General features: G+C 37.7%; 2 protein-coding genes across 2 annotated transcripts; both read right to left on the reverse strand.

The window, feature by feature from the left end:
* Positions 1-6,509: 6,509 nt before the first annotated feature.
* On the reverse strand, positions 6,510-11,128 carry LOC141438241 (uncharacterized). The gene is made up of 2 exons (XM_074102033.1): positions 11,012-11,128; positions 6,510-9,320 (listed from the first exon to the last, which is right to left on the reverse strand). The coding sequence occupies exons 1-2, from the start codon at positions 11,052-11,054 to the stop codon at positions 8,950-8,952; spliced, it is 414 nt and encodes a 137-aa protein (XP_073958134.1). The 5' UTR covers positions 11,055-11,128; the 3' UTR covers positions 6,510-8,949.
* Positions 11,129-15,883: 4,755 nt separating this feature from the next.
* On the reverse strand, positions 15,884-18,843 carry LOC141438245 (uncharacterized). The gene is made up of 2 exons (XM_074102042.1): positions 18,350-18,843; positions 15,884-17,008 (listed from the first exon to the last, which is right to left on the reverse strand). Exons 1-2 carry the CDS (start codon positions 18,390-18,392, stop codon positions 16,731-16,733), a joined length of 321 nt encoding a protein of 106 aa, XP_073958143.1. The 5' UTR covers positions 18,393-18,843; the 3' UTR covers positions 15,884-16,730.
* Positions 18,844-26,807: the final 7,964 nt, after the last annotated feature.

The following is a 26,807-nucleotide window of genomic DNA, read 5'->3' on the forward strand; positions in this document are numbered from 1 at the left end:
ATTTTGTGTTACGCCTCATATAAATAGCAATTTTTCGCCCTGATAATAACTACGCAGCACCTAGTTTATTTATCGCAGCATTTCTCAAACATGTCGTCACCCTGTGGAGTGTCCCACGTGTAGGTATTTGGGTGGGCCCCAGATTTTGTCCACGCCATGAAAGTCCTATGTTATGAAGGCTGTACCCTACCCTAAACCCCAAGAATTGAAGTTGGTTTTATTTAGAACCATCGTTATAAGCCCACATCGCTCGAAGAACAGATAACCGCTGGGGGAGAAAAGTCCTCGAGTGGCGACCACGAACCGGAAGACGAAGCGTTGGCAGGCCTCCCACCAGGTGGACTGACGACATCGTGAGAGTGGCGGGAAACCGGTGGATGCAAGTGGCAAGTTGTCGTTCGTTGTGGCCTTCTAAGGGGGAGGCCTTTGTCCAGCAGTGGACGTCTTCGGGCTGATGATGATGATGATGATGATGATCGTTATAAGAACGTATCTGTGTATGGTGAGGTGAGCATTCTTGGCTCTCGGCTGCCGCTGTTGACAATGCAGAAATTCGATGGTGGCGCTGTATATATGCGGCGATTTTAGGAAACTATTGCTTTTGAAGGAGGATCGATTTATTATTAAAAGAACTTTACTACCGCCAAACTACGCGTGTGATGCTAATGGTTCGCCGCGAGGGGGCGTAAGCATTGATTTTTACGTTACAAACTTATATTCATCGAATCAATTAATATGAAAAAAGGTTTATTTAAAAAAAATGCATAATTAACTTGATTAACCTTAGCTTCTAATCTTAAACAAAAAGTTTTTTTGAGTTAAGGAGTCTCTCTAGTCTATGGCTATTTTTAGATAAGCAAGCTATCATACACGTGTTCGTAAATAAATAATATTTACTTAATACAAAAATATGTTTCATTTGGTTATGTTATCAGATGGGTAAAGGTCAATCTTCCAGGTGTCGTGTCCTCTTCTATTATAGATACTATTTTTTACCTTTTTACTGTTTTCATTTTTACCCGACTGCCCGAAGGAGGGTTATGTTTTTCGAGCGTATGTATGTATGTATGTATGTGGGTATGTATGTCCATTTCTTTGGTCCTCGCTGCAGCCTGAACGGCTGGACGGATTGTAACATATTGTATACTTTCATAATATCTACATATTTGCACTGTTAAGCTTAGATAATTATTTTTACCTAACCGTTACCCGCGATTCCGTCCGCTTAGAATTCCGTTATCATTATCCCGCGGGAACTGTCTAATTTCCCGGGATAAAAACAACCCTCCGGGACTCAAAGTAGGTTATTTTTTACCGAATTTATCTAAATCAGTGCAGCAGTTAAGACGTGATAAATTAGCAAACAAACAAAATGACAGACTTACTAATCTCGCATTTATATTATTAGTGGTATATTACTTTATGCTAGCTCTTTTAAGCCGCGACACAGAGTTTTCTAGTACTTAACTTAACCCTAGTCACAGAATTAGTAATAGCACAAGTAGGTACACTAGTGCAGGCAAACGTGTCACATAGAATTTTAAGAAAGAAAGAAAGAAAGAAAATACATTTATTCACAACACAAGACAACAAAATTATTATGTACAAAAAAAAACAACACAAAGGTATGTGTCATTGCGGTTGTGAATCGGACACTGGCTCAGCATAATGCTGAAGCGTTAAAAACACCCCAGCGCTGATTTTCAGCCAGCACCGTCGGCAACCCTCGGGCCGTTATAAAGACATACTACACACCATTAACTACATAAAACTACATAAATAAATAGATATTTTGTAAACTATAAAATTAATTTATTGTGTGACTTTAAAAACATAAAAATAAATGTATTAGGTACGTAGATATACATAATTAACTATTATTATTATGCACTCACTTGCCAAGTATACACCCTAACGCGGGCTAAAAAGAAAAATTAAATTAAAGAAAGAAATCGAAAAAACAAAAAAGCAGTTTTGTGAAATAGTGCTGGAAAGGAGAGGAATTAGGATTTTTGAAATGCCAACAAATAGCCTTTAAGCTTTCGCCCAAAGGTGTACCTGCTAGTCACTCCGAGGATGGGAGGGGGAATATCATTCCAGCACTTAGACGCTGCAAATCTGAAACTGCCCCGAAACGCCGCCGTCCTGTGCGGCGGCACAATAGCCTTAGATCTGCGCACACTTTTTGACCATGTGATTTTTTCAAAGAGGTACGAAGGCGTCTTGTGCCGCACTACACCAAACAAAAGGGTCGCAAGGTGCAAGCGCCTGCGAGCGTGCATTTTTAGCAGATCGGCAGCGTTCAAGTACGGGGTGACATGGGACCGAGGAGGGACTTTGAAACAAAAACGAGCACATGCGTTTTGAACTCGTTGAATCAATCTCCTAGAACTACCAAGTATGCAACTATCATAAACAACAGACATAACATTTTGTAAAACATTTTTATTGTTATCATTTTATCTTATATAATAGGGTTAGGCTTCTCGTGGCATTAGCACAAGAAATGCAGTGAAGTCGCCATTATATACTTTTATAACTGAACGAATGACTAATTGGTAAAAAATATGAGTTTGATTTACTAATTATAATATTTTATTACATTTTGATTTTTTCGACTGACCAAGTACCTGTATCTCTTATATCATTGACGAATAGTAAAATTAAGATTGGTTTTTTGGAATCTTTTTGTATTTTTTATTTCAATTCCAAATTTTTACTTTTACGGTCATCCCGTAAAACCAAAATCCACACCAGCATGGTTGGTGGTGGCATGGTTGACCAGCAGTGGTGTAGCGGTATAACACGCGGTACGGAATACCGAGGACCTGGGTTCGATTCCCAGTGCTGGTCTAATTTTTCTGGTTTTTCTGTGCATCTATATTTCAGTTTGTATTTTCAGAATAGTAAAATATCACCCTTTAGGCAATTTGCTTTGAACATACCATCGCCACCAGAACCAGTAATCACTATATGGGGCACCTGGTTACAGCTAATTTTTATAATGCTACCAACATTGAAGACATAAAAAACATTGAGTTATGATGCGGTTAAAGAGTAGAGATGATATCGCTAACATAGAAGTCCCAGCTTTATTTGGCAATGTAAATTTGAAAAATGTTGAATTTCATTAAAGATTTCTATGAAATTATACCAGAGTCAATAAAGCAGAGTGTACACATATTTCGATCCGTGAATCATTCCTAATAAGTGGCATTGTAAGAAGTATACTGAACTCGCATGGAAATCATGGAGTTTAATCTGTACAAAATAAGTTTGAATGTGTATTAAATAGAAGTCCAACAAGTTAAGTAAGTAGGTAAGTGAGAGTCATGGTTGATTATAGAAAACATACTCAAATTCTGAATCATACTACGTTAACATCAGTGGATATACAGAGATCATTCTCCACACATAAATGAGGTTTGTACAAACTGAGAAACCATATAACTCCAGCTAATATGGAACAGATTGCTTTACTATGGTAGGTACATGCTTTTCATAATCTTCGCTCACGTAAACCATAAACATTTCAAAGACGCAAGCAATCAAGCAAGCAAGCTTGTTATTATGTAAGAAATAGTGTAAGCAAGCATCCATTCAGGCATGCAAGCAAGCATACAAGCAAGCATGTAATTATGCAAGAAATAGTGCAAGCAAAGCTACATTCAAGCATGCAAGTAAGCAAGCATGCAAGCAAGTATGCGAGCAAGCATGAGAGCAAGCATGCGAGAAGGCATTCAAGCAAGCATGCAAGCAAGCAGGCAAGCAAGCACGCAAGCAAGCATGCAAGTAAGCAAGCTTGCAAGTGAGCATGCGAATTTGCAAGAAATAGTGCAAGCCAGAACCCGTTTTTAACACATTATGTATTTGAAGAACGTTCGTGCAATGCGCATTTATAATTCTTGATCGGTCGGTCAGCGGTTAGAATACAAAACAAACTTTTGGTCATCCCTCGGGAACGGCAATTTTTTTTTCAGGATAAAAAATATCCTATTATTTATTCTGCACTTCTAATAAATGACGTAACATAGCTGTTACCCGCGACTCCGTTCGCGCAGAATCCGTTTATCGTTATCTCGCGGGAACTATGCAATTTTCCGGGATAAAACCTATCTTTTGTCCTTCTCCGGGCGCAGAATGAGTAATAGTACAAGTACAGAAGGTGTTCTTTTCTGATGTTGACGAAAGCCGCCATTTTATATGCCTACGTAATTTTTATTAGCAAAATCACCGCGCACCACCAAGCAACATTGAACTCTAGTGCTGCGCGCGAAAGTCGTTATTATTCAGCACCAACGTTTTGGTTTAGGATAGGGCTGTAAATCAATAAAAACATAGGTATAACTTAAGAGTAAATTCGGACAAATATTTAGTTTTCTAGCATTTTTAAATTGACGCGCCTACGATCTCTGACGGTCACAAAATGAATAATTGTACAAGGTCGCGTCTGTTCTTTTGTTGCCCTCGCACTTAATATGGTTTCGAACAGAATTGGGTTAATTCGTGTAATTGTTATGTACAGAATATGAAAATATAAATAAAATAAATATGAATGCAATATTTTTTTGCACTCATCGTGAACTAGTTTCACGAAAATCAGACAGCTACACGTAAACGTGACTAGTTTTATAGAGAGTTTTATGAGATACCTCAAGTGCCAGTAATTTCACCGGCTGTCTTACTCTCCACGTCGAAACACAACAGTGCAAGCAATGCTGCTTCACGGCAGGATTAGCAAGCAAGATGGTGGTAGCAATCCGGGCGGACCTTGCACAAGGTCCTACCACCTGCAAAATTTAAGCAATAATAATTAAGCACATCAGTTCATCCACCATTACCTCTCATATTTCGTTTCATAGATTTTTTTTACCGCACAACGGCAAAATCTACTAGACACTGGCAAAATTGTCCTCCAGTGGACAGAGCTATATTTGAAAAAAAAAAACAACAATTAAGAAGCATTTAAATGATTGTGAAGCTACCGTACAACGGCCAACCGATAGTGTCTTTTTCAACCTCGATTGGCGGAATATTTTTTCTAAAAATTGAATTGAATTGAAATGAATGTGATTAAACAATCATCAAAGTTGACTAATGATAATTCGATCTTAAATTAAAATAAACAGCTGTTCCAACAGTCACCGGTGTGGCCAGTGTAACGACGCTACGTCATATATATAATCAGAATCTTGGAAACGGCTCCAACGATTTCGATGAAATTTGGTAGGTATGTGGGGGTTATCGGGGATGACAAATCGTTTTAGATTGATCTTATTTCTGGGAAAACGCTTACCTATTATTGAGTTTTAGCCCGAGTAAACTTCGGTCACCCATGTATTATACTTATTAAAATACTATATTCATTTCTAATTATATTATATTTTTCGATTATTAACAATGCCTAAGGAGTCTAATTTAATGGACTTCAGAGTCAAATCACTTTCGTCAGTCGACATTTTCTTAATGTTTTATCTTCTTTTGCAGTTTTGATACTTAAAATCGCAGATTTTGTTTGCCGTGGCGTGAAACGCTTAGAGCAACGCGGGCTTCCTACGGAAGGGAGTAACCATACGCCGCGTTCCCCTCTGTCAAAGTACAAGCCCAACTGGGCATACGAATTTTATAAAACAAGGCGCGCTCGGATTTCACACTAGACCGAATCGAGTCGCACGAGTGAACGCGGCAGTGCTAAAAATGCGGCATTGTTCAGGTTTTCTGCTGTAAAAAGAGATCTGGGACATCAAGCTTGCAAAAAGATTATTTGTCGGATTCGTTTACCAACATTGAATTCGCTAATCCGTACTAATTTCTGATCGATCAAACGGATTTAAATCCGACTTTTCGCCGATGAACAACTTAGTGATGTTACTGTCAATGTGTGAGTTTTGAGTCATCTGTACCTACACGAATTATTAGTGTATTGTTGGATTATTTATGTGTTAACGTCGTCATTACAGTCAGTTGACAGTTTTGTTTTTGCATGTACTCGTAAGTGTGCGGAACTGCACTTGTGTGCACATTTCCCCCCGCAACAAGCGCCAGAACTATTTTAAAGGTAATCTACCGCTAAGGCTACTCGGCTACTCCCTTCCGGTAAGAAGCTGCGTTGCTCTAATGTGAGACGTGACCAGCTCGATTTTAGTAAGTTCGATTTTCAAATAAATTCGGCGCGGCGCGGGCCACCTTGTTTTCACATTGTTTAAAAGAGAGATACCTAGGTAATGTTCTGCATGGATACCTACTTCAAGTGTGCAGTTGGTAAATTAAATCCACCAGGAAGCCCGGTATGGGAAACCCAGGATGTCCGGCGACCAGCCCCGGCCCGATACCGGACCGACTGTGATTTGTGACGTTGACCCACTGCGACTCGTTACCGTTTGACCAATTTATCCTCGGGGCTTAAGATGCTTATTATTAGGCATCGAATTATATGCACTATATCAAAATGCCAAAATATGCACTAAAAAGGACGAAATATGCACTAAATATGCACAATCAAAAAAACATTTATTATTAGAATTAACGTTTATTTTCACATTTTATTTTCACAAACCATGCAGAAAATCACGGTGTCATCAGTCGTAAATTGGCCTGGGTTATCTTTTATACACGATTATATAAGCGTTTTTTTTTTCTAGAGAGTTACAGTGGTAGGTAGGTAAAAAGGAATTTTTCGAAATTCCCACGGGATAGCGAATAAATGGGATTTATATTTTCGCTTCAAAACGGCCTTAACTCCGTAATTATAAATATGAGACCTCAAATTTGGTATGCAGGTAGATAAAACTAACAGGTAAAAACTGTTTCAAGATTTCCCCAAATTCCCACGGGATAAGTAAAACGTTTAGGTAAAGAGAATTTTATAAACTAACTGAATCTTAAAATGACCAAGCTAAACTAATTAACCTAAGGACTGTAGATTTGGCATACTTATGTTTATCTTGTGACAATACAATAATCTAGTCCGGCCAGGATCGTCTTCGTCGGACCAGAATTGTCTTTAATCGATTTATAAAAACACTTCTGACAAACGTGTCCCATTTTTTTTTGTATTTTAGTAGTTTTAACTACTTAATTTATTATTGCAGACAAGAAAGTATAACTTAAACTAAAAATGTTTAGGATGGATGTACATTTCTTTGAATTTAAAGCCTATCAACTTTAAATCACTGATAGTACCTACCTATATGTTCATAACATTTAAAAAAAGAATGGATTTTAGTATAATATTACATGCATCCGTCACAGTTAGTATTATGGTGATTAAAACTAAATAACAATTTATGATCCACAAACCTCCGACACACACTACACACACTTCACAAAAGCCAACTTCAATAAAGCACTTATATGGAAGGTATGATGTAGGTATATCAATGATCAGGCCTCACTTTTAATTAAAAAAATATATATTTAAAGACATTAAATATTTACAAATTATTACTAAAAATTCATGGACTGAGTCACCAACTAAGAAGTTTTGCGTAGTTAAGATAACACGTTGAACCTATAGTTAAACCATTAGGTTTAACATGATGTACAGGTTAATTAAGACTAAAATAAATAAATAAATGTTTACAAAATATACATACATACATGCATACATACATACTTACATACATACGCTTGAAAAACGTAACCCTCCTTCGGGCAGTCGGGTAAAAAGTTAACATTTCAGGAAAATGGGTAGAAATAAGAAAAAAAAATTTTTCGTTTCCCATAATACCTAAGTTAATCAGCTGATTGGGCTTTTTGAATGGGAAGACGAAAAACATTTTTAATTTTAAGACACATTCACCCCTTAATTAAATAGTGTCGGGTAACAATTTATACACCTTCAGTGTATATAATATCACAAAGATAAACATTAAATAATATAGAACTAGGTACGTTAGATACTTCAAGTTATTAAAATTTATCATCATTTAATGATGATAACAATAAAATTCAATTTATTAAAATCTCAACCACGGGGAATTTGATTCTTGTGTGCGCGGCAACACAGAATGGCGTTTAGGGTTCATGTTATTTTATTTTGTAATTTCGAAATTATACGATATTTACTGATGGTATGTGATCCCAGTGCCCTTCTTATTTCTTGGAGTATTATTTTTACACAGTTTCACTGCGCAAACTGGCATTTTACTTCGGTTTATAACCAAAATTTAACAAAACATTCGGTACATGCACCTTACGCAGTTTGCAACGCGACTGACTCGACTCGGGCTCGGGTACGCCGAATTAGGCGTACTATTTGTTGCCGCATTTGACAAGTAGGTAAGTACGCGCGGTATCTAGGTAGTCGAGCGAGCGCGCGAGACCAATCATTCATCTAAGTGGTCTTCATTCAAAATACTTGCACCTAGTACTTACATTTTGTTGATATGTTTTTATTAACTTGTAATGTAAATATGTTTGTCAGGTGGAATTAAATAATTTAAATAAAATATTAAATATTTCAACTTAAATTTGAAGTGGATATCTTCAACCGATTGAGCTGAAATTTTGCATCCGTGTATAAATCCGATGATAATGCAATATTATTATGACGTAGAGCTGTTCTGATGATGAAGTTAGATGTTGGCCATAGGAACTCTGTAATAAAACGACACGACCGCATCGATTTTGGTCTCATTTGATTCGTCTTGACCGTAACCAAGTGCAAAAAGTGCCGCCAACAAAAAAGTTTGTATTGGATTTTTTTACAAAAAATGACTACTGAACTATTTGTTTTTAAAACATTGTACGGAGGTGCGGAACCCTTCCATGAACTTCCGAGTCGCTCGCACTCGCACTTGACCGATTTTTGTTTAATTGATAGGTAATGGAATAATTACATGTCCAATATTTTTTTCAATATATTCTAACTGACGGGACTCATTAGATTTTTCAGGACACTACTTTCACACGAAATGGACAAAGTCAGTCTCAGGCTACTTTCATGGCCTAATTAGCACTCAGTGTACATCCAGAGATCTTGCAAGCAGGAGCTGGAGCAGCTGAACCTCTGGTGATAGTGCAATGGGAAATTGAGCATCCAGGGCCTGAAATACGTGAACCAGTAGTTGTTGAAGACGTTATATAGATGCCGTCGTATTGGCTGTTTGTACAGGTATTGCTGTAGGCATAGCTGTTACGAATGTTGCAGTTGGTCGTTACTGCAGTCATTACATTGGCGCCGCTGTATTGGCTCCCTGTACAGGTAGTGGTGTCGACCTGGCTGTTATCGATGTAGCAGTTGGTCACCGTCGATTTAACGCACCTGGAGTTTCGGCTGATCTGAGAGTTCGTGCTTGTACACGTGCCATCAGAAGATACTGTTGACAATGAAAAACATTTGAGAAAATAATCAGTTAATCTGAAATACGGCAGGTATAATAGATTACAAATGTTTTTATGGACATTTCTCTAAATTATCATTTCAACGTGTATTGTGTTGTGCAGCAGGGCTACTACGAAACTCGAAGTTCGTGTCGTGCGGTCCTTTTCGCTCTCGTATTAAACAGTATAAGTGTCAGAGAGACCGCACGACACGAACTTCGAGTTTCGAGTTTCGTAGTAGCCCTGCTGGAGCAACTTGAAATAAGGTTACGGTTACAATTTGAAAGGAAAACGTTCGCTTGCACAACGTAATATAACACGCTTTTATTCTAGCAATAAAATGATTTTGACAAAAAAAAGGAACATGTCACTGTGTGGTAAGACATGGTTTTTAATATCGCGGCCTGTCTGGGGCGCACGAAATGGAAACAACGCTGAGCTGAGCGCACGGCCACTCGTCTCGACGCGTCACCCGCGACTGCAGTACCGCGAGACCCCCCTTCGGGGCCGTGTAGAGCGCGCGTCTGTGTGAGTGTCTCGTTTCGATCGATTTGTTCGTAGCTTCCCTACTGCTTTAGCTTATATAATTAGGTACCTACTGTGATCACGCGCGCAAACCAATCCCTGCTTTCTTTCTGAATTTTAACCAATCAACAAGCAATTTGCAACCTCGAAAATGATTCGTATTTGAATCATAAGGCGTTTTGGTTTAAAGGACGCTTTTTGTGTAGAATTTGCTTTGAGTTACGCTTCCTAACTTGTTATTTATTCGTAGTATTATAATATACTCTATGTCACTCCGACAGTTATGACGAATCTAATGATACCTCATATGCTAAAATCTATCCAGCAGAACTTACATACCAATACATACATACATGTCCACGCTCGTAAAACATAAACCTCCTTCGTTAAAAGTTGGTAAAGGAGGATACTAATTTTTACCCGACCCGCCCGCGGCATGGACCCAAAGATGCTGGCAGCATTTCCTCGCTGTATTGCAATGCTGATACGGTGTCCGAGGAAGCTGTCAGCTCTTCGGTCCCCTGTGGTATCCGACAACCGTTTTGTAAGTTCTTTATAACCAATTTTTGCGCTGGTCCCCACGGACCTAATGTCTCAATATCGTAAATACAAACTGAGACATGGATGCACAGAAAAACCAGAACAAGACACCAACACTGGGAATCGAACCCAGGTCCTCAGCATTCCGTGCTGCGTGCTATAACCCCTACACCACTACTGGACAGGAATCTAGACACGAATTTTTCCTATGTTACATATCTCAGGTTGCTTATTTCTACTATGCAACTTAAGCAGCAGCACTAGCGACATCTATGTTGCGTCGACAGACCTCACATTCTTTCAGAACAAACCGCTTACGACAAGAGATGTCGCTACTAAGCAATCAAATTATGATTGTTTTTTGGAGTCATTTTGTATTTTTTATTTCAACTCCAAATTTGTTACTTTTACGGGTATCCCGTGAAACTATATCGTAAATACAAACTGAGACATGGATGCACAGAAAAACCAGAAAAAGAGACCAGCACTGGGAATCGAACCCAGGTCCTCAGCGTTCCGTGCTGCCCCACCCCCGAATACCCCAAATAGAACAAAGTTGAATTCAAGGCCGAGACCTTTGAATATATATACATAATAAAATATATTATATATGCCCACTTACCAGTGTTGATGGCTAGAGCCATGATCAGCATGAAAAACTTCATAATAACTTTAGAAAATGTACACAACTTTTGAAACTAAAAAGTATTTGTCTTTTCATTTGAAGAGTCAGCAGTCGAATGTTATAATTTGTGTTACGCCTCATATAAATAGCAATTATTTTGCCCTGATAATAATGACGCAGTAGTTAATTTATTGCAGCATTTCTCAAACTTGTCGTGATCCTGGTGGGTCCCAACTTCCCAAGTGTATTTGGGTGGGCCCCAGATTTTGTGCACTCCATGAAAATCCTATGCTATGAGGGCTGTGCTCGTATATTTACTAGGGAGATCGAATTAGGAAGATATGAATACGTCAGAGAGCTAATAAGGTCACCGCATACCCACAGAATAAATAATAGTACTAAATACGTATGGAAGTTGCACTCATAATAGGCCAAAGGAAATGTAATGGTTTTGCCAGACTGGTTCTGGAGGAGATGGATTTTTGATGGTAGATTTTTTTGAGGGTTCCGTAGTCAACTAGGAACCCTTATAGTTTCGCCATGTCGTCCGTCTGTCTGTCCGCGGCTATGCTTAGAGACCATTAGTACTAGAAAGCTGTAATTTGGCATGAATATTATACATATCAGTCACGCCGACAAAGTGGTAAATTAAAAAATAATAAAAAACAAATTTTAGGATGTCTCCTATAGACTAAAATGGGGGTGATTTTTTTTCTCGACACCCTATAGTGTGGGGTATCGTTTGATAGATATTTTAAAACCATTGGGGGGATGATAACGGAGGATGAATTAGCGATGAAAATTCAACACTATAATACAGGGAAGCATATTACCTATACGGTATAGGTATTAGGATGCAATATATTCGTAACATGCAATTAAACATAACGATATTAGGTGAACATATAGCTTAAATTGAATAATAGTACATTACTGTAGAGACCAGGAAAGAAAGGCTTGCAGGCTGAGTATAAGTTGCAGGGAAATGACTAAATTAGAAATTTGAACAAATCTCTACCTATTTGTGTTATTGGATTCATTCATTTCGACACGAAAGTTTCGTTTTTGCAGTTGGTTAGATTTGGGGGCTGTTTCACCATCCATTGATTAGAGTTAACTGACGGTTAAATGTGATGCCGTCTCTATTTGTTTTGTTGGAATTTTGAACAGGAACAGGAATTTTGCCCGCATTTTATGATCCCTGATTAAGAGAAGGTGACTCAGATGCAACTGAGCAAAGTCTTAAAATAGTAAACCTGGCTGACTGTTCCATCGGCAGACCCTGGATATCACTCTTTGTCAAAGTGTAGCCTAGGAGTATTCTAAAAATCACAAACAGGGCTTTTGAGATCCATTGTCTAGCTTCCAGCTCCATCATCAGATCGGTTCGATAGTACCATTCTTGTATATTATGTCGTAAGATATGACTTAGGGAGTCGGGATCCGGCCCTGACATGATCAATGTGGGCATAATAAGTGGGATTCGGGCAGAGAATGAAACAATTTTGAAGAACTAACAAAAGTCCACTAATTGTGGTCAAGATAAAACCAAAACAATACGACACTCATTCACTGAAATCTTAGAAATGCAACTACCGATTCACAGTAACTTAAGGAAAAGCTTAGTTAATAATAAAGAAACGCGTAACAGTTCCTGAGACTGTCGACTCGGGCCAGACTTCTTTTACAAACTGACAATTGACGATCGCTTTTCCCGCGTCCAGATCTCAGGCTCTGTCAAGCGCGCCACGCATGGCAACACTGGCGTTTCGTAAGTGCTATAATGCCAATCCTTAATAAACCACGCATGGTAATGACCATACAAGGGCCATACTACTTCTACATAATTCTACATATATAATCAGAATCCCGGAAATGGCTCCAACGATTTAGATGAAATTTGGCATGTAGGGGTTTTCGAGGATGACAAATCGATCTAGCTTGGTCTTATCGTCGAGCTATCGCTTAGCGTATCTAGCGTTCGAGAAAACGCTTATTGTCGAGTTTTAGTTCGAGCAAGCTCAGGTAGGTACTTATTGTAACGCGTGATCGTTGGTGAGTATGGCCATATGGGAGAGCACTCGCTGTTTCTACGCCAAAAAAAAAACCGAATTCAGTTACCTTTGATGATGCTTCACTGTCCAGTTAACTTTGGGAGCCGCTTTTTCCATGATAACGTGAACCAAACATGAAAACAAAATATTCCACTAACACTGATAATAAATAAATAATATTTGTTCCTAAAATAGTATCTGTCACCTGAATTGAATCACCGAATAATATTAACACGCTTACCTAAATATGAATTAAAAATTACTTGGAAATTATATCAATCATGAAGCCGTGGTGGCCTAGTGGTTTGACCTATGGCTTCTCAAGCCGAGGATCGTGGGTTCAAACCCCGGCTCGCACCTCTGAATTTCTCGAAATTCATGTGCGGATAATTATATTTGGAATTTACCACGAGTTTTACGGTGAAGGAATACATCGTGAGGAAACCTGCACAAACCTGCGAAGCAATTCAATGATGTGTGTGAAGTTCCCAATCTGCACTGGGCCCGCGTGGGAACTACTGCCCAAGCCCTCTCATTCTGAGGGGAGGCCTGTGCCCTGCAGTGGGACGTATATAGGCTGGGATGATGATGATGAATATCAATCATCAAATAATTATATTGGATTTCAAAATAATAAAAGTGACTCACTAAAAGTGACTCACTAAAACCGAATCACCAAACAATATAAAAATGTTTACCTACCCAAAAGTTATCTTTTAATCAATGGAAAATATGAATTATAATATCAACCAGCTATACTACACCTGCGGCCCACGGGCCGCATTTGGCCCACCAAGCTTCTATGAGGGTCCAATATTATCATCATCATCATCAGCCGGAAGACGTCCACTGCTGAACAAAGGCCTCCCCCTTAGAACGCCACAATGAACGACAACTCGCCACTTGCATCCACCGGTTCCCCGCAACTCACACGATGTCGTCAGTCCACCTGGTGGGAGGCCTGCCAACGCTTCGCCTTAGTTCGTGTTCGCATATGAAGGCCCGCCTGGCATAATTGGCAGGCAACCTGGCAGGTGGTAGGACCTTGTGCAAGGTCCGCCCGGATTGCTACCACCATCTTGCTCGCTAATCCTGCCGTGAAGCAGCAGTGCTTGCACTGTTGTGTTTCGGCGTGGAGAGTAAGACAGCCGGTGAAATTACTGGCACTTGAGGTATCCCATCTTAGGCCTCTAGGTTGGCAACGCATCTGCAATCCCCCTGGTGTTGCGAGTGTCTATGGGCAGTGGTGATCTCTTACCATCAGGAGACCCACTTGCTCGTTTGCCATCCAGTCGAATAAAAAAAAAATAATAATATTATTATTATTACGTTTTCAATTGTTTTGATTTTTAATGCTTTTGTTGTTGTTGCTGTAGTGTTGTTCTACTTGTTCTGTATTTTGACGACTGGATGGCCAAGTGGTGACAACCGGGTGGCCAAGTGGTGACGACCGGGTGGCCAAGTGGTTAGAGAACGTGACTACGAAGCTTAAGGTCCCGGCAGTAAGGCAGATATTTGTATGAATAATACGAATGTTTGTTCTCGGGTCTTGGATATTTAATATGTATTTAAGTATGTATTGATCTTATAATCTGAAGTATGTTTATCCGTTGCCATCCATAGTACCTACAAGCTTTGCTTAGTTTGGGACTAGATCAATTGGTGTCAAGTGTCCCATGATAGTTATTTATTTTGTTGGCAATGAATGCTCCGGATCGCTGTATCATAATAACTACGTCTGCCTACAATACATTTGTGGCATTTATAAAATGTATTGAGCTGTGACCTAAAATAGTCATTTTATGTCGCCTTTAACTTTACGAGCATGAGAAGTGAAAAAAAAATATCAGCACTGTACAATCCTACTTCCTACTATATAAATAATATAAATGTGAAAGTTTGTGAGTGAGTGAGTGAGTATGTTTACTTCTTCACGCTGAAACCGCTGGACGGTTTTTGTTTATTCGACTGGATGGCAAACGAGCAAGTGGGTCTCCTGATCAAGAGATCACTACCGCCCATAAACATCTGCAACACCAGGGGTATTGCAGATGCGTTGCCAACCTAGAGGTCTAAGATGGGATACCTCAAGTGCCAGTAATTTCACCGGATTTGGATGTAATTCGGCAAAAAGTTAGTTTATAACCTGGATTACAACATTGGATACTTTTTGTCCCAATATTCCCACGGGATAGGGATAAAATCTCTAAAAAACAACCTCTGGCCTTACAGTCATGAAATTTGGTATGTAGGTAGCTGGACGTCTGGAATAACACATAGGCTACTTTTTATCCTGATGTTCCTACGGGATAGGGATAAAATCTCGAACTAACCCCTGGGCTTAGAGTCATGAAATTTGGTATGAAGATAGCTGGACATCTGGAATAACACATAGACTACTTTTTATCCCAATATTCCCACGAGATAGGGATAAAATCTCGAAATAACAACCGCTGGGTTTAAAGTCGTGGAATTTGGCATGGTTGTTTTAATTTAACGTCAATGAAAACCACGATGTAATTTTAGGGAATTCCCACGAGAATTTAATAAAATCCCGGAATTTTAATTCAACTGCTGTATCGAATGATTTACGCGTGCGAACCGCGGGTAAACGCCTAAGTAAATAACGAAACGAAATACATTTTGCATTCATTTGATTGAGTACTGAATTTGGTTTTAATTTTTTTTTAATTGCCCGGTGCTTTTTTTGGTATACTGTTGGAAAAACTCAAGTCCTCGGAGTTTATTTTTAAGGATGGGCTCATTAGAGGGGTGATAATGAGCTCAATTTCGGAAACCGAAAAATAAAATACGGTTATGGTTACATTTTCTTTATTTCAAATAATTAAAAACAGTAGTGGTAATTGGGTAAAAAATATATTATTATTTTTAGCCCGTCAGTTGCATTATCAATTTATCAGAAAGATTGCACATATTTTTTTCTTTAGTCATGCAAACAAAAAATTACAAATACGAAGCGCGTCAAATTTCGGGTATCTTACGTGTGTTTATCAGTTTTTGTCTTATTGATAATGAAAAAAATACATGTCCAATAATTTTTGATATGAAGAATAAAAACAAGTGGAAATGCTATGTAGGTGCAGCGTGCGTGCCACAAGTAAGCGGCGGTAAGCTTACTCGATGCCAGTCGTGTTCAACATTGCGTAGAGTATGATAACAAAGTTATAAAGGTTTGAAATTCAAGATTAGAAAGAGAAAGACATACTAGCATGTGACGTCACACGCCAGTACCGCCATACTTGCTGCATAGAGAAAAGCGTTTGAGAAAGAGACAAGTATATAGACTTTTCAAAAAATCACTATAAATCCAATTTTCGACCGATTTAAATTTTCTCTTCGCTAAACACAATCTGTTTATCTACATTTTCATAATAATATTAAGATATGGCAAAATCAGGAGTTGTCAAATACCGTATTATAGAATGTAAAAATGATAGCAGGAAAAAAACTTACTAATGGAGGATTACCTACGTCATCGAATAAGCGTACTGCCGCTTACCTGTGGCACGAACGCTGCACCTACATAGCACTTCCACTTGTTTTTATTCTTCCGTAAGCGGGACTCATTCAATTTTTAAAGACACTGCCTATTCTATTTACATATAAAATGGCCGAACTTAGTCTCAGACTAATTTCATGGCCTAATTAGCACTCAGTGTGCACCCAGAAATCCTGCAAGCAGCAGATGGAGCAGCTACACCCCCGGTGATAGTGCAAGTGTTAATTGAGCATCCACGGCCTGAAATACGTGTATTAGTAGTTGTTGAAGTCGTTATATAGACGCCGTCGTATTGGCTGTTTGTACAGGTAGTGGTGTCGAGCTGGCTGTTACGGACGTTGCAGTTGGTCAAAGTCGATCTGACGCACTGGGAGTTCGTGAACTGAGTGTTCGTTTTTGTACACGAGCCATCAGAAAATACTGTTGACAAAATAAAAAACATGGTTAAATAATGTGTTTTCAAATTAATCTGAAATATGGCAGATATTAAAAGGATACAAATGTTTTAATTACACATCACTAAATAGTACTGATGGGGATATAATTATGATGGTTGGGTTACTTCAATAGATCACCGACGTACACTTAAAATACTAGTTTGCTATAATGTCGTTCGGAGCTCGAAACAAAAGGTCGGTTTTAATAATTATATCTTCTAATACAAAAAATCTGTGCGTGTGTTTGTCACCTAACTCCTCCTAAACGGCTGGACTGATTTCGATGAAATATTGTGTGTATATTTCATTGGGTGCCTGGATGGTTTCAAAATACAATTGGACCCGGTAGATGGTGCTGCTCGGTACGTTATCATATTTAATGTCGTGCTGGTTTTCCATTCAGAACAAAGTCCGCCAGGTCCGCTGGTATAGTATTAAAATAAAAGCAACTAGTTAATAAACTATCACTAGAAATGAAAAACGAAAAACCCGACTGCCTTAACAACTACTAAAAAGAGGAAAATAAATCTAGTGGTCTAGAACGCTCTACCATAACATAGTTAACTTAAAGTACAACAGTAGGGACTTATTAGCTACTAAGAATTTTGGAGCTGGTTAAATGGGTCCCGACTGTTAAACTTTAAGTTAGCTACTAAAGAGAGTTTAAGACCAGTAGACTTGTTTTTTTTTTGTATTTTTAAGGCAGGGTTTTTAATTTTTTAATTTATTGTTTACTTTTTGGTATTTCTGTGAAAATAATCGATTAGAAGTGTTATAACACGTATTTATTAAGAATGGGCTAATTATAAGCTTTCATTTGATATCCATATTGTTACAATACAGAATATTTTTTTATTACCCCGCCAAATTTTTTTTGGCGGACCCTTAATTGTAATAATTATATAAGTACCCTATATTACTTCGACAGCTATGAAGAATCTTATGATACCTCATATATGTTACAATCCGTTTAGCCGTGTAGACTGCAGCAAGGACCGACGAAATGGACATATGTACTTACCCACATGTATACATACATACGTTCGAAAAACATAACCCGCCTTGGGGTAGTCGGGTAAAAAAATTGTAAAAGGATCCCCCCGCGGCATGGAACCAAAGATGCTGGCAGCATTTCCTCGCTGTGCGAGGAAGCTGCCAGCTCTTCGTTCCCCTGCGGTATCCGACAGATGTTTCAAAAGTTTTTATAAAGATTTTTTGCGCTGGGCTCCCACTTCCCACGGACTCAGTATTCGGTTGTATTCAGGGCCGAGTTCTTTGTATATAAATAAATATAAAAATATATCAAATACTTATGCTCACTTACCAATATTGATGGCAAGAGCCATGATCAGCATTAAACACTTCATGGTACTTTAGAAAAATGTACACAAATTTTGAAACTAAATAAAATATTATGTCTTTTCCTTTCGAAGAGTCAGCAGTCGAATGTTATAATTTGTGTTGCGCCTCATATAAATAGCAATTATTTTGCCTTGATAATAACTACGCAGAGATAATTTATTGCGGCATTTCTCAAACTTGTCGTGACCCTCTGGTGGCTCCCAAGTGTATTTGGGTGGGCCCCAGATTTTGTGCACGCCATGAAAGTCCTATGCCCATATGGGAGAGCCCCATGTACCCTCTGGTTCCACGCCACAAAGTAAAGTAAATGGTTCCCGAATTAAGTTACTTTTGAAGATGACTCGCTGTCCAGTTAACTTTGAGAGCCGCTTTTCCATGACAACGTGAATTAAGTTTAAAATCAAAATTTTCCACTTACACTCATAAGATACTTAAGATAAGATAATTTTTCCGTTAATTTGCAGTACACAATAACAATATAGATAAATTGTTGGAAACCAGCATTAATAACTACTTGTGGTATCTAGATCTTTTTTTTAATATATATCACGGGACAATTCACACCAATTGACCTAGTCCCAAAGTAAGCTTAGCAAAGCTTGTGTTATGGGTACTAAGCAACGGTATATAGATAGATACATACTTAAATACATAGTAAACACCAAGACCCGAGAACAAAATTCGTATTTTTCATACAAATATATAGATAGATACATACTTAAATACATAGTAAACACCCAAGACCCGAGAACAAACATTCGTATTTTTCATACAAATATCTGCCCCGACACGGGAATCGAACCCGGGACCTCAAGCTTCGTAGTCAGGTTCTTTTTATCTCTAATACTACAGTTTACCCGCGGCTTCGCACGCGTAAACTATTCGATCTGGTAGTTACAATTGAAATTCCGGGATTTTACAAAATTCCCGTGGGAAATCCCAAAATTTATATCGTAATTCATTGAGGTGTTGTGTAAAGAACAACTATCCTGTGGGAATATTGGAATAAAAGTAGCTTATATGTTATTCCAGATGTCCAGCTATCTACGTACCAAATTTCATCTAAATCCGTCCAGCCATTTTAGCGTGAAGGAGTAACATACATACACACACAAACTTTCGCATAATAAAAAGTAAACTTTCACATTTATAATAATAATATACTATCACAGCGGAGCGTGCAAAAACATCTGATATGATAGAAAAACATCTGATGATAGAAATAGATCCCTAGATATTTATTTATTTCTTTCTTTCTTCCTATGACACGTTTGCCTGCACTAGGGTTACTAGAAAACTGTGTGTCGCAGGATTAAAGAGCAAGCATAAAATAAAATTAAAATAATTATCTAGATATTATGAAAGTATATAGACATAAAATAAAATGAAAATAATAAAATATAAGATCAGTCGTAAGTCTGTCTGTTTGTCACAGATAATTTGTCCCAAAACTACTGAACTAATTGAGTTCATGTAAACTTGAGGATTTATTAACCAAAAGTCGGACACGTTGCATAACTACTTATAGATTACAAAAAATAACCTTTATATAGATACAGGCACATTTAAATCGGTCAGTATGTGAAAGTCTTAAACGATAAGACATACTAAGATCTGTACGAAAAAAAACTTGTGCTGAGCTCGGGAATCGAACCCGGATGTTTTGAAAAACAAAACTTACGTTATTTCCATTTGCATATCGAGTATAGGTCATAAGCAATTAAAGTTACTATGAAACACGATATCTAATTCTAAAATGAATAAAATGCATTGTATTTCATATTATTTAATAATGTAAGTTTTATTTTTCCACACAAAACACACGAATATCTTTTAAAATAATGAAGGTATTCAAAAATAAATACAATGAACTGACTTAAAATGAAAAAATACTTCTTAGTTTCTGAGGTTTTCAGTTACCTAAATTACACCTTGTATAGCCTAGGAAAGTTAAAAATTACCTTGGAAATGCAATACGACTACCACTAATAATTTAAATAATAAGTATCTTCATCCCCAAGCATAAATTAACCATTCGGTAAAGGGTGGGTCGACGTCACAAATCACAGTCGGTCCGGTATCGGGCCGGGGGCCGGTCGCCGGACATCCTGGGTTCCCCATATCGTGCCTGCTGCTAGATTTAATTTACTGCACTCTTGTGGTATCTAGCAGATCGTTCTTATTATCTATTATACTAGAGTTTACCCACGGCTTGGCACGCGTAAACTATTCGATCTGGTAGTTACAACTGAAATTCCAGGATTTTACAAAATTCCCGTGGGAAGTTCCAAAATGTATATCGTAATCTTCATTGAGGAGTTGTGTTAAGAACAAATATCCCGTCGGAATATTGGAATAAAAGTAGCCTATGTGTTATTTCAGACATCCAGTATATATTAACACGCTTAGCTAAATATGAATTAAAAATTACTTGGAAATAATATCAATCATGAAGCCGTGGTGGCCTAGTGGTTTGACCCATGGCTTCTCAAGCAGAGGATCGTGGGTTTAAAGCCCGGCTCGCACCTCTGAGTTTTTCGAAATTCATGTGCGGAAAATTATATTTGGAATTTACCACGAGTTTTACGATGAAGGAAAACATCGTGAGGAAACCTGCACCAACTTGCGAAGAAATTCAATGATGTGTGTGAAGTTCCCAATCTGCACTGGGCCCGCGTGGGAACTACTGCCCAAGCCCTCTCATTCTGAGGGGAGGCCTGTGCCCTGCAGTGGGACGTATATAGGCTGGGATGATGATGGATGATGAATATTAATCATCAAATAATTATATTGGATTCCAAAATAATAAAACTGACTCACTAAAAGTGAGTTTAATCAATGTAAAATATGAATTATAATATCAACCAGCTATACTACAGCTGCGGGCCACGGGCCGCATTTGGCCCACCAAGCTTCTATGAGGGTCCAATATTATCATCATCATCATCAGCCGGAAGACGTCCACTGCTGAACAAAGGCCTCCCCCTTAGAACGCCACAATGAACGACAACTCGCCACTTGCATCCACCGGTTCCCCGCAACCCACACGATGTCGTCAGTCCACCTGGTGGGAGGCCTACCAACGCTTCGCCTTCGTTCGTGGTCGCATATGAAGGCCCGCCTGGCATAATTATTATTACGTTTCCAATTGTTTTGATTTTTAATGCTTTTGTTGTTGCTGTAATTTTGTTCTACTTGTTCTGTATTTTGACGACTGGATGGCCAAGTGGTGACAACCGGGTGGCCAAGTGGTGACGACCGGGTGGCCAAGTGGTTAGAGAACCTGGTTGAAAGTGGTTAAGGTCCCGGCAGTAAGGCAGATATTTGTATGAATAATACGAATGTTTGTTCTCGAGTCTTGGATATTTAATATGTATTTAAGTATGTATTTATCTATATAAGTATGTTTATCCGTTGCCATTCATAGTACCTACAAGCTTTGCTTAGTTTGGGACTAGATCAATTGGTGTCAAGTGTCCCATGATAGTTATTTATTTTGTTGGCAATGAATGCTGCGGATCGCTGTATCGTAATAACTACGTCTGCCTACAATACATTTGTGGCATTTATAAAATGTATTGAGCTGTGACCTAAAATAGTCATTTTATGTCGCCTTTAACTTTACGAGAATGAGTAGTGCCAGTAATTTCACCGGATTTGGATGTAATTCGGCAAAAAGTTAGTTTATAACCTGGATTACAACATTGGATACTTTTTGTCCCAATATTCCCACGGGATAGGGATAAAATCTTTAAAAAACAACCTCTGGCCTTACAGTCATGAAATTTGGTATGTAGGTAGCTGGACGTCTGGAATAACACATAGGCTACTTTTTATCCTGATGTTCCTACGGGATAGGGATAAAATCTCGAACTAACCCCTGGGCTTAGAGTCATGAAATTTGGTATGAAGATAGCTGGACATCTGGAATAACACATAGACTACTTTTTATCCCAATATTCCTACGAGATAGGGATAAAATCTCGAAATAACAACCGCTGGGTTTAAAGTCATGGAATTTGGCAAGGGTGTTTTAATTTAACGTCAACGAAAACCACGATGTAATTTTAGGGAATTCCCACGAGAATTTAATAAAATCCCGGAATTTTAATTGAACTGCTGTATCTAATGATTTACGCGTGCGAAGCCGCGGGTAAACAAGCCTTAGTAAACAACGAAACGAAATAAATAAAACGAAATACATTTTGCATTTATTTGATGTTTGACTACTGAATTTGGTTTTAATTTTTTTTTAATTGCCCGGTGCTTTTTTTGGTATACTGTTGGAAAAACTCAAGTCCTCGGAGTTTATTTTTAAGGATGGGCTCATTAGAGGGGTGATAATGAGCTCAATTTCGGAAACCGAAAAGTAAAATACGGTTATGGTTATATTTTCTATATTTCAAATAATTAAAAACAGTAGTGGTAATCGGGTAAAAAATATATTATTTTAGCCCGTCAGTTGCATTATCAATTTTCCAGAAATATTGCACATTTTTTTTCTTTAGTCATCCAAACAAAAAATGACAAGGACGAAGCGCGTCAAATTTCGGGTATCTTACGGGTGTGTTCATCAGTTTTTTGTTATATTGATAATGAAAAAAATACATGTTCAATAATTTTTGATATTCCAACTGGCGGGACCACGGAAGAATAAAAACAAGTGGAAGTGCTATGTAGGTGCAGCGTGCGTGCCACAAGTAAGCGGCGGTACGCTTACTCGATGCCAGTCGTGTTCAACGTTGCGTAGAGTATGATAACAAAGTTATAAAGGTTTGAAATTCAAGATTAGACAGAGAAAGACATACTAGCATGTGACGTCACACGCCAGGTACCGCCATACTTGCTGCATAGAGAAAAGCGTTTGAGAAAGAGACAAGTATATAGACTTTTCAAAAAATCACTATAAATCCAATTTTCAACCGATTTCAATTTTCTCTTCGCTAAACACAATCTGTTTATCTACATTTTCATAATAATATTAAGTTGATATTAAGATATGGCAAAATCAGGAGTTGTCAAATAATGTATTATAGAATGTAAAAATGATAGCAGGAAAAAAACTTACTAATGGAGGATTACCTACGTCATCGAGTAAGCGTACTGCCGCTTACCTGTGGCACGAACGCTGCACCTACATAGCACTTCCACTTGTTTTTATTCTTCCGTAAGCGGGACTCATTCAATTTTTAAAGACACTGCCTAATCTATTTACATATAAAATGGCCGAACTTAGTCTCAGACTACTTTAATGGCCTTATACAGCACTCAATGTACACCCAGAAATCCTGCAAGCAGCAGATGGAGCAGCTACACCCCCGGTGATAGTGCAAGTGTTAATTGAGCATCCACTGCCTGAAATACGTGTATTAGTAGTTGTTGAAGTCGTTATATAGATGCCGTCGTATTGGCTGTTTGTACAGGTAGTGGTGTCGACCTGGCTGTTACGGAGGTTGCAGTTGGTCAACGTCGATGTGACACACTGGGAGTTCGTGATCTGAGAGTTCGTGTTTGTACACGAGCCATCAGAAAATACTGTTGACAAAATAAAAACGTGGTTAAATAATGTGTTTTCAAATTAATCTGAAATATGGCAGATATTAAAAGGATACAAATGTTTTTATTACACATCACTAAATAGTACTGATGGGGAGATATGATGGTTGGGTTACTTCAATAGATCACCGACGTACACTTAAAATACTAGTTTGCTATAATGTCGTTCGGAGCTCGAAACAAAAGGTCGGTTTTAATAATTATATCTTCTAATACAAAAAAATCTGTGCGTGTGTTTGTCACCTAACTCCTCCTAAACGGCTGAAGTGATTTCGATGAAATTTTGTGTGTATATTTCATTGGGTCCCTGGATGGTTTCAAAATACAATTGGACCCGGTAGATGGTGCTGCTCGGTACGTTATCATATTTAATGTCGTGCTGGTTTTCCATTCAGGACAAAGTCCGCCAGGTGCGCTGGTATAGGCATATACAGGATGTTAAACACATGGACCGTCAAATTTTTTTGGGATATTTTTGGGAGCATTTGCTATCTTTTCACCCTTGAACCTTGAGTCCTGAGGGTCACGGTTTTGGAAATATGATTTTTAAAATGTGCGTAATTTTTAGGTGTATTTAATACTTGGCAATGTATGCTTGTTCAAATAATAAGAGCTTTTATTCTAATTGATAGTCTCAAAGGGACATACGAGGTTTTTTATTCCACAAAATTACAAATTTCGTGAAAAAATCCAACTTCGAAATACAATTATTATAAAACTAAAGACAATTGAAAGCTTCATTTTCTCTAGCTTGTGACCTTTCTAACGTGTTTCTAACAATAATCTACACATTGATAAAAATAAATCTGAAAGAAATTACGGGGAGTAAAGCAATTTTATTTGTTATTTTAAATACTTCTCTAGCTTTTGACCTTTTTAACGTGTTTCTGACAATAATCTACACATTGATAAAAAATAAATCTGAAAGAAATTACGGGGAGTAAAGCAACTTTATTTGTAATTTTAAATACTTCTCTAGCTTTTGACCTTTTTAACGTGTTTCTGACAATAATCTACACATTGATAAAAAATAAATCTGAAAGAAATTACGGGGAGTAAAGCAACTTTATTTGTAATTTTAAATACTTCTCTAGCTTGTGACCTTTCTAACGTGTTTCTGACAATAATCTACACATTGATAGAAAATAAATCTGAAAGAAATTACGGGGAGTAAAGCAATTTTATTTGTTATTTTAAATACTTCTCTAGCTTGTGACCTTTCTAACGTGTTTCTGACAATAATCTACACATTGATAAAAAATAAATCTGAAAGAAATTACGGGGAGTAAAGCAACTTTATTTGTAATTTTAAATACTTCTCTAGCTTGTGACCTTTCTAACGTGTTTCTGACAATAATCTACACATTGATAAAAAATAAATCTGAAAGAAATTACGGGGAGTAAAGCAACTTTATTTGTAATTTTAAATACTTCTCTAGCTTGTGACCTTTCTAACGTGTTTCTGACAATAATCTACACATTGATAGAAAATAAATCTGAAAGAAATTACGGGGAGTAAAGCAACTTTATTTGTAACGCATCGGAACCTCATCGGAACACTAGCTGGCTGAATAACAGGCTGAAACCTCCTTACCTTCGCCTGTGTTTTTTTTCTAATGGCAAATTACTTTTCTTACGGAGCAGTTGTGGCGGGAAATTACATTTGTGATTTATTGTAACTATTTTTGAATAAGAATAAGAATATTTTTTTTTTTTGCTAAATACTATGGCGTAGCCACTAACGAAGAGTATTTTGATATGATAATGGCGTATGGTATAGCACGGGTGTTGCTCGTGAAGCCCGTTGGATTTATCAAGAAATGCATCCAAATCGAAAATTATCCCACTACAACACATTTTCGATGACGTGTCGATGTATGCGGGAAACTGGAAACGTTAAGATTTGTTTATGGATTTTTTGGAATTTTGTATATTTTATTTCAATTCCAAATTTTTTGTTACTTTTACGGTCATCGCGACATTGTGATTGTGATCCCGGGTGAGCGGTTAGTTCCAATGGAGTGCTGAAAGTTTCTCGGTGAGGGCTACGGCATAGATGTCGCTAGTGTCGCTGCTTAAGTGACTAAATAAGAAACAAACAGGCTGAGATATATGGTGCATAGGAGAAATTCGTGTCTGTACCGTTGTCCAGCGGTGGTCTAGCGGTATAGCACGCGGCACGGAATGCCGAAGACTTGGGTTCGATTCCCAGCGCTGGTCTTATTTTTCTGGTTTTTCTGTGCATCTTTATTTCAGTTTGTATTTTCGATATGGAAACGTTTCGTTGACCACACTTTTAAAATTTTCACGTTAAGTTCCGTGTGGAATCAAAAACCTCTTACGTCCCTTTGAAACTATCAATTACAATAAAAACTATTATTATTTGAACAAGCATGTATTACCAAGTATTCATTACAAAAAAATTACGTACATTAATAAAAAGTTACGAACATTTAAAAGTGGGATATCGGAAAATTTGAGAAACAACATTAAAAAAATCATATCTCCAAAACCGTCCCTAACCCTTTGGGCCCAAGGTCCAAGGGTGAAAAGATAGAAAATGACCCCAACAATATCCCAAAAAAATTTGATGTTCCAAGTGCCGAAAATCCTGTTATATATATATATATATACATATATATATATATATATATATATATATATATATATATATATATATATATACATTGACATAAATAGTCCTTACAGTACATAATATCTTAAACAAAGTTAAAATGATTACTAAAATTAAAATAAAAGCAACTAGTTAATAAACTATCACTAGAAATGAAAAACGAAAAACCCGACTGCCTTAACAACTACTAAAAAGAGGAAAATAAATCTAGTGGTCTAGAACTCTCTAC

Source organism: Choristoneura fumiferana, chromosome 18 (assembly GCF_025370935.1).
Source record: "Choristoneura fumiferana chromosome 18, NRCan_CFum_1, whole genome shotgun sequence".
NCBI classification, from domain to species: Eukaryota; Metazoa; Arthropoda; class Insecta; order Lepidoptera; family Tortricidae; genus Choristoneura; species Choristoneura fumiferana.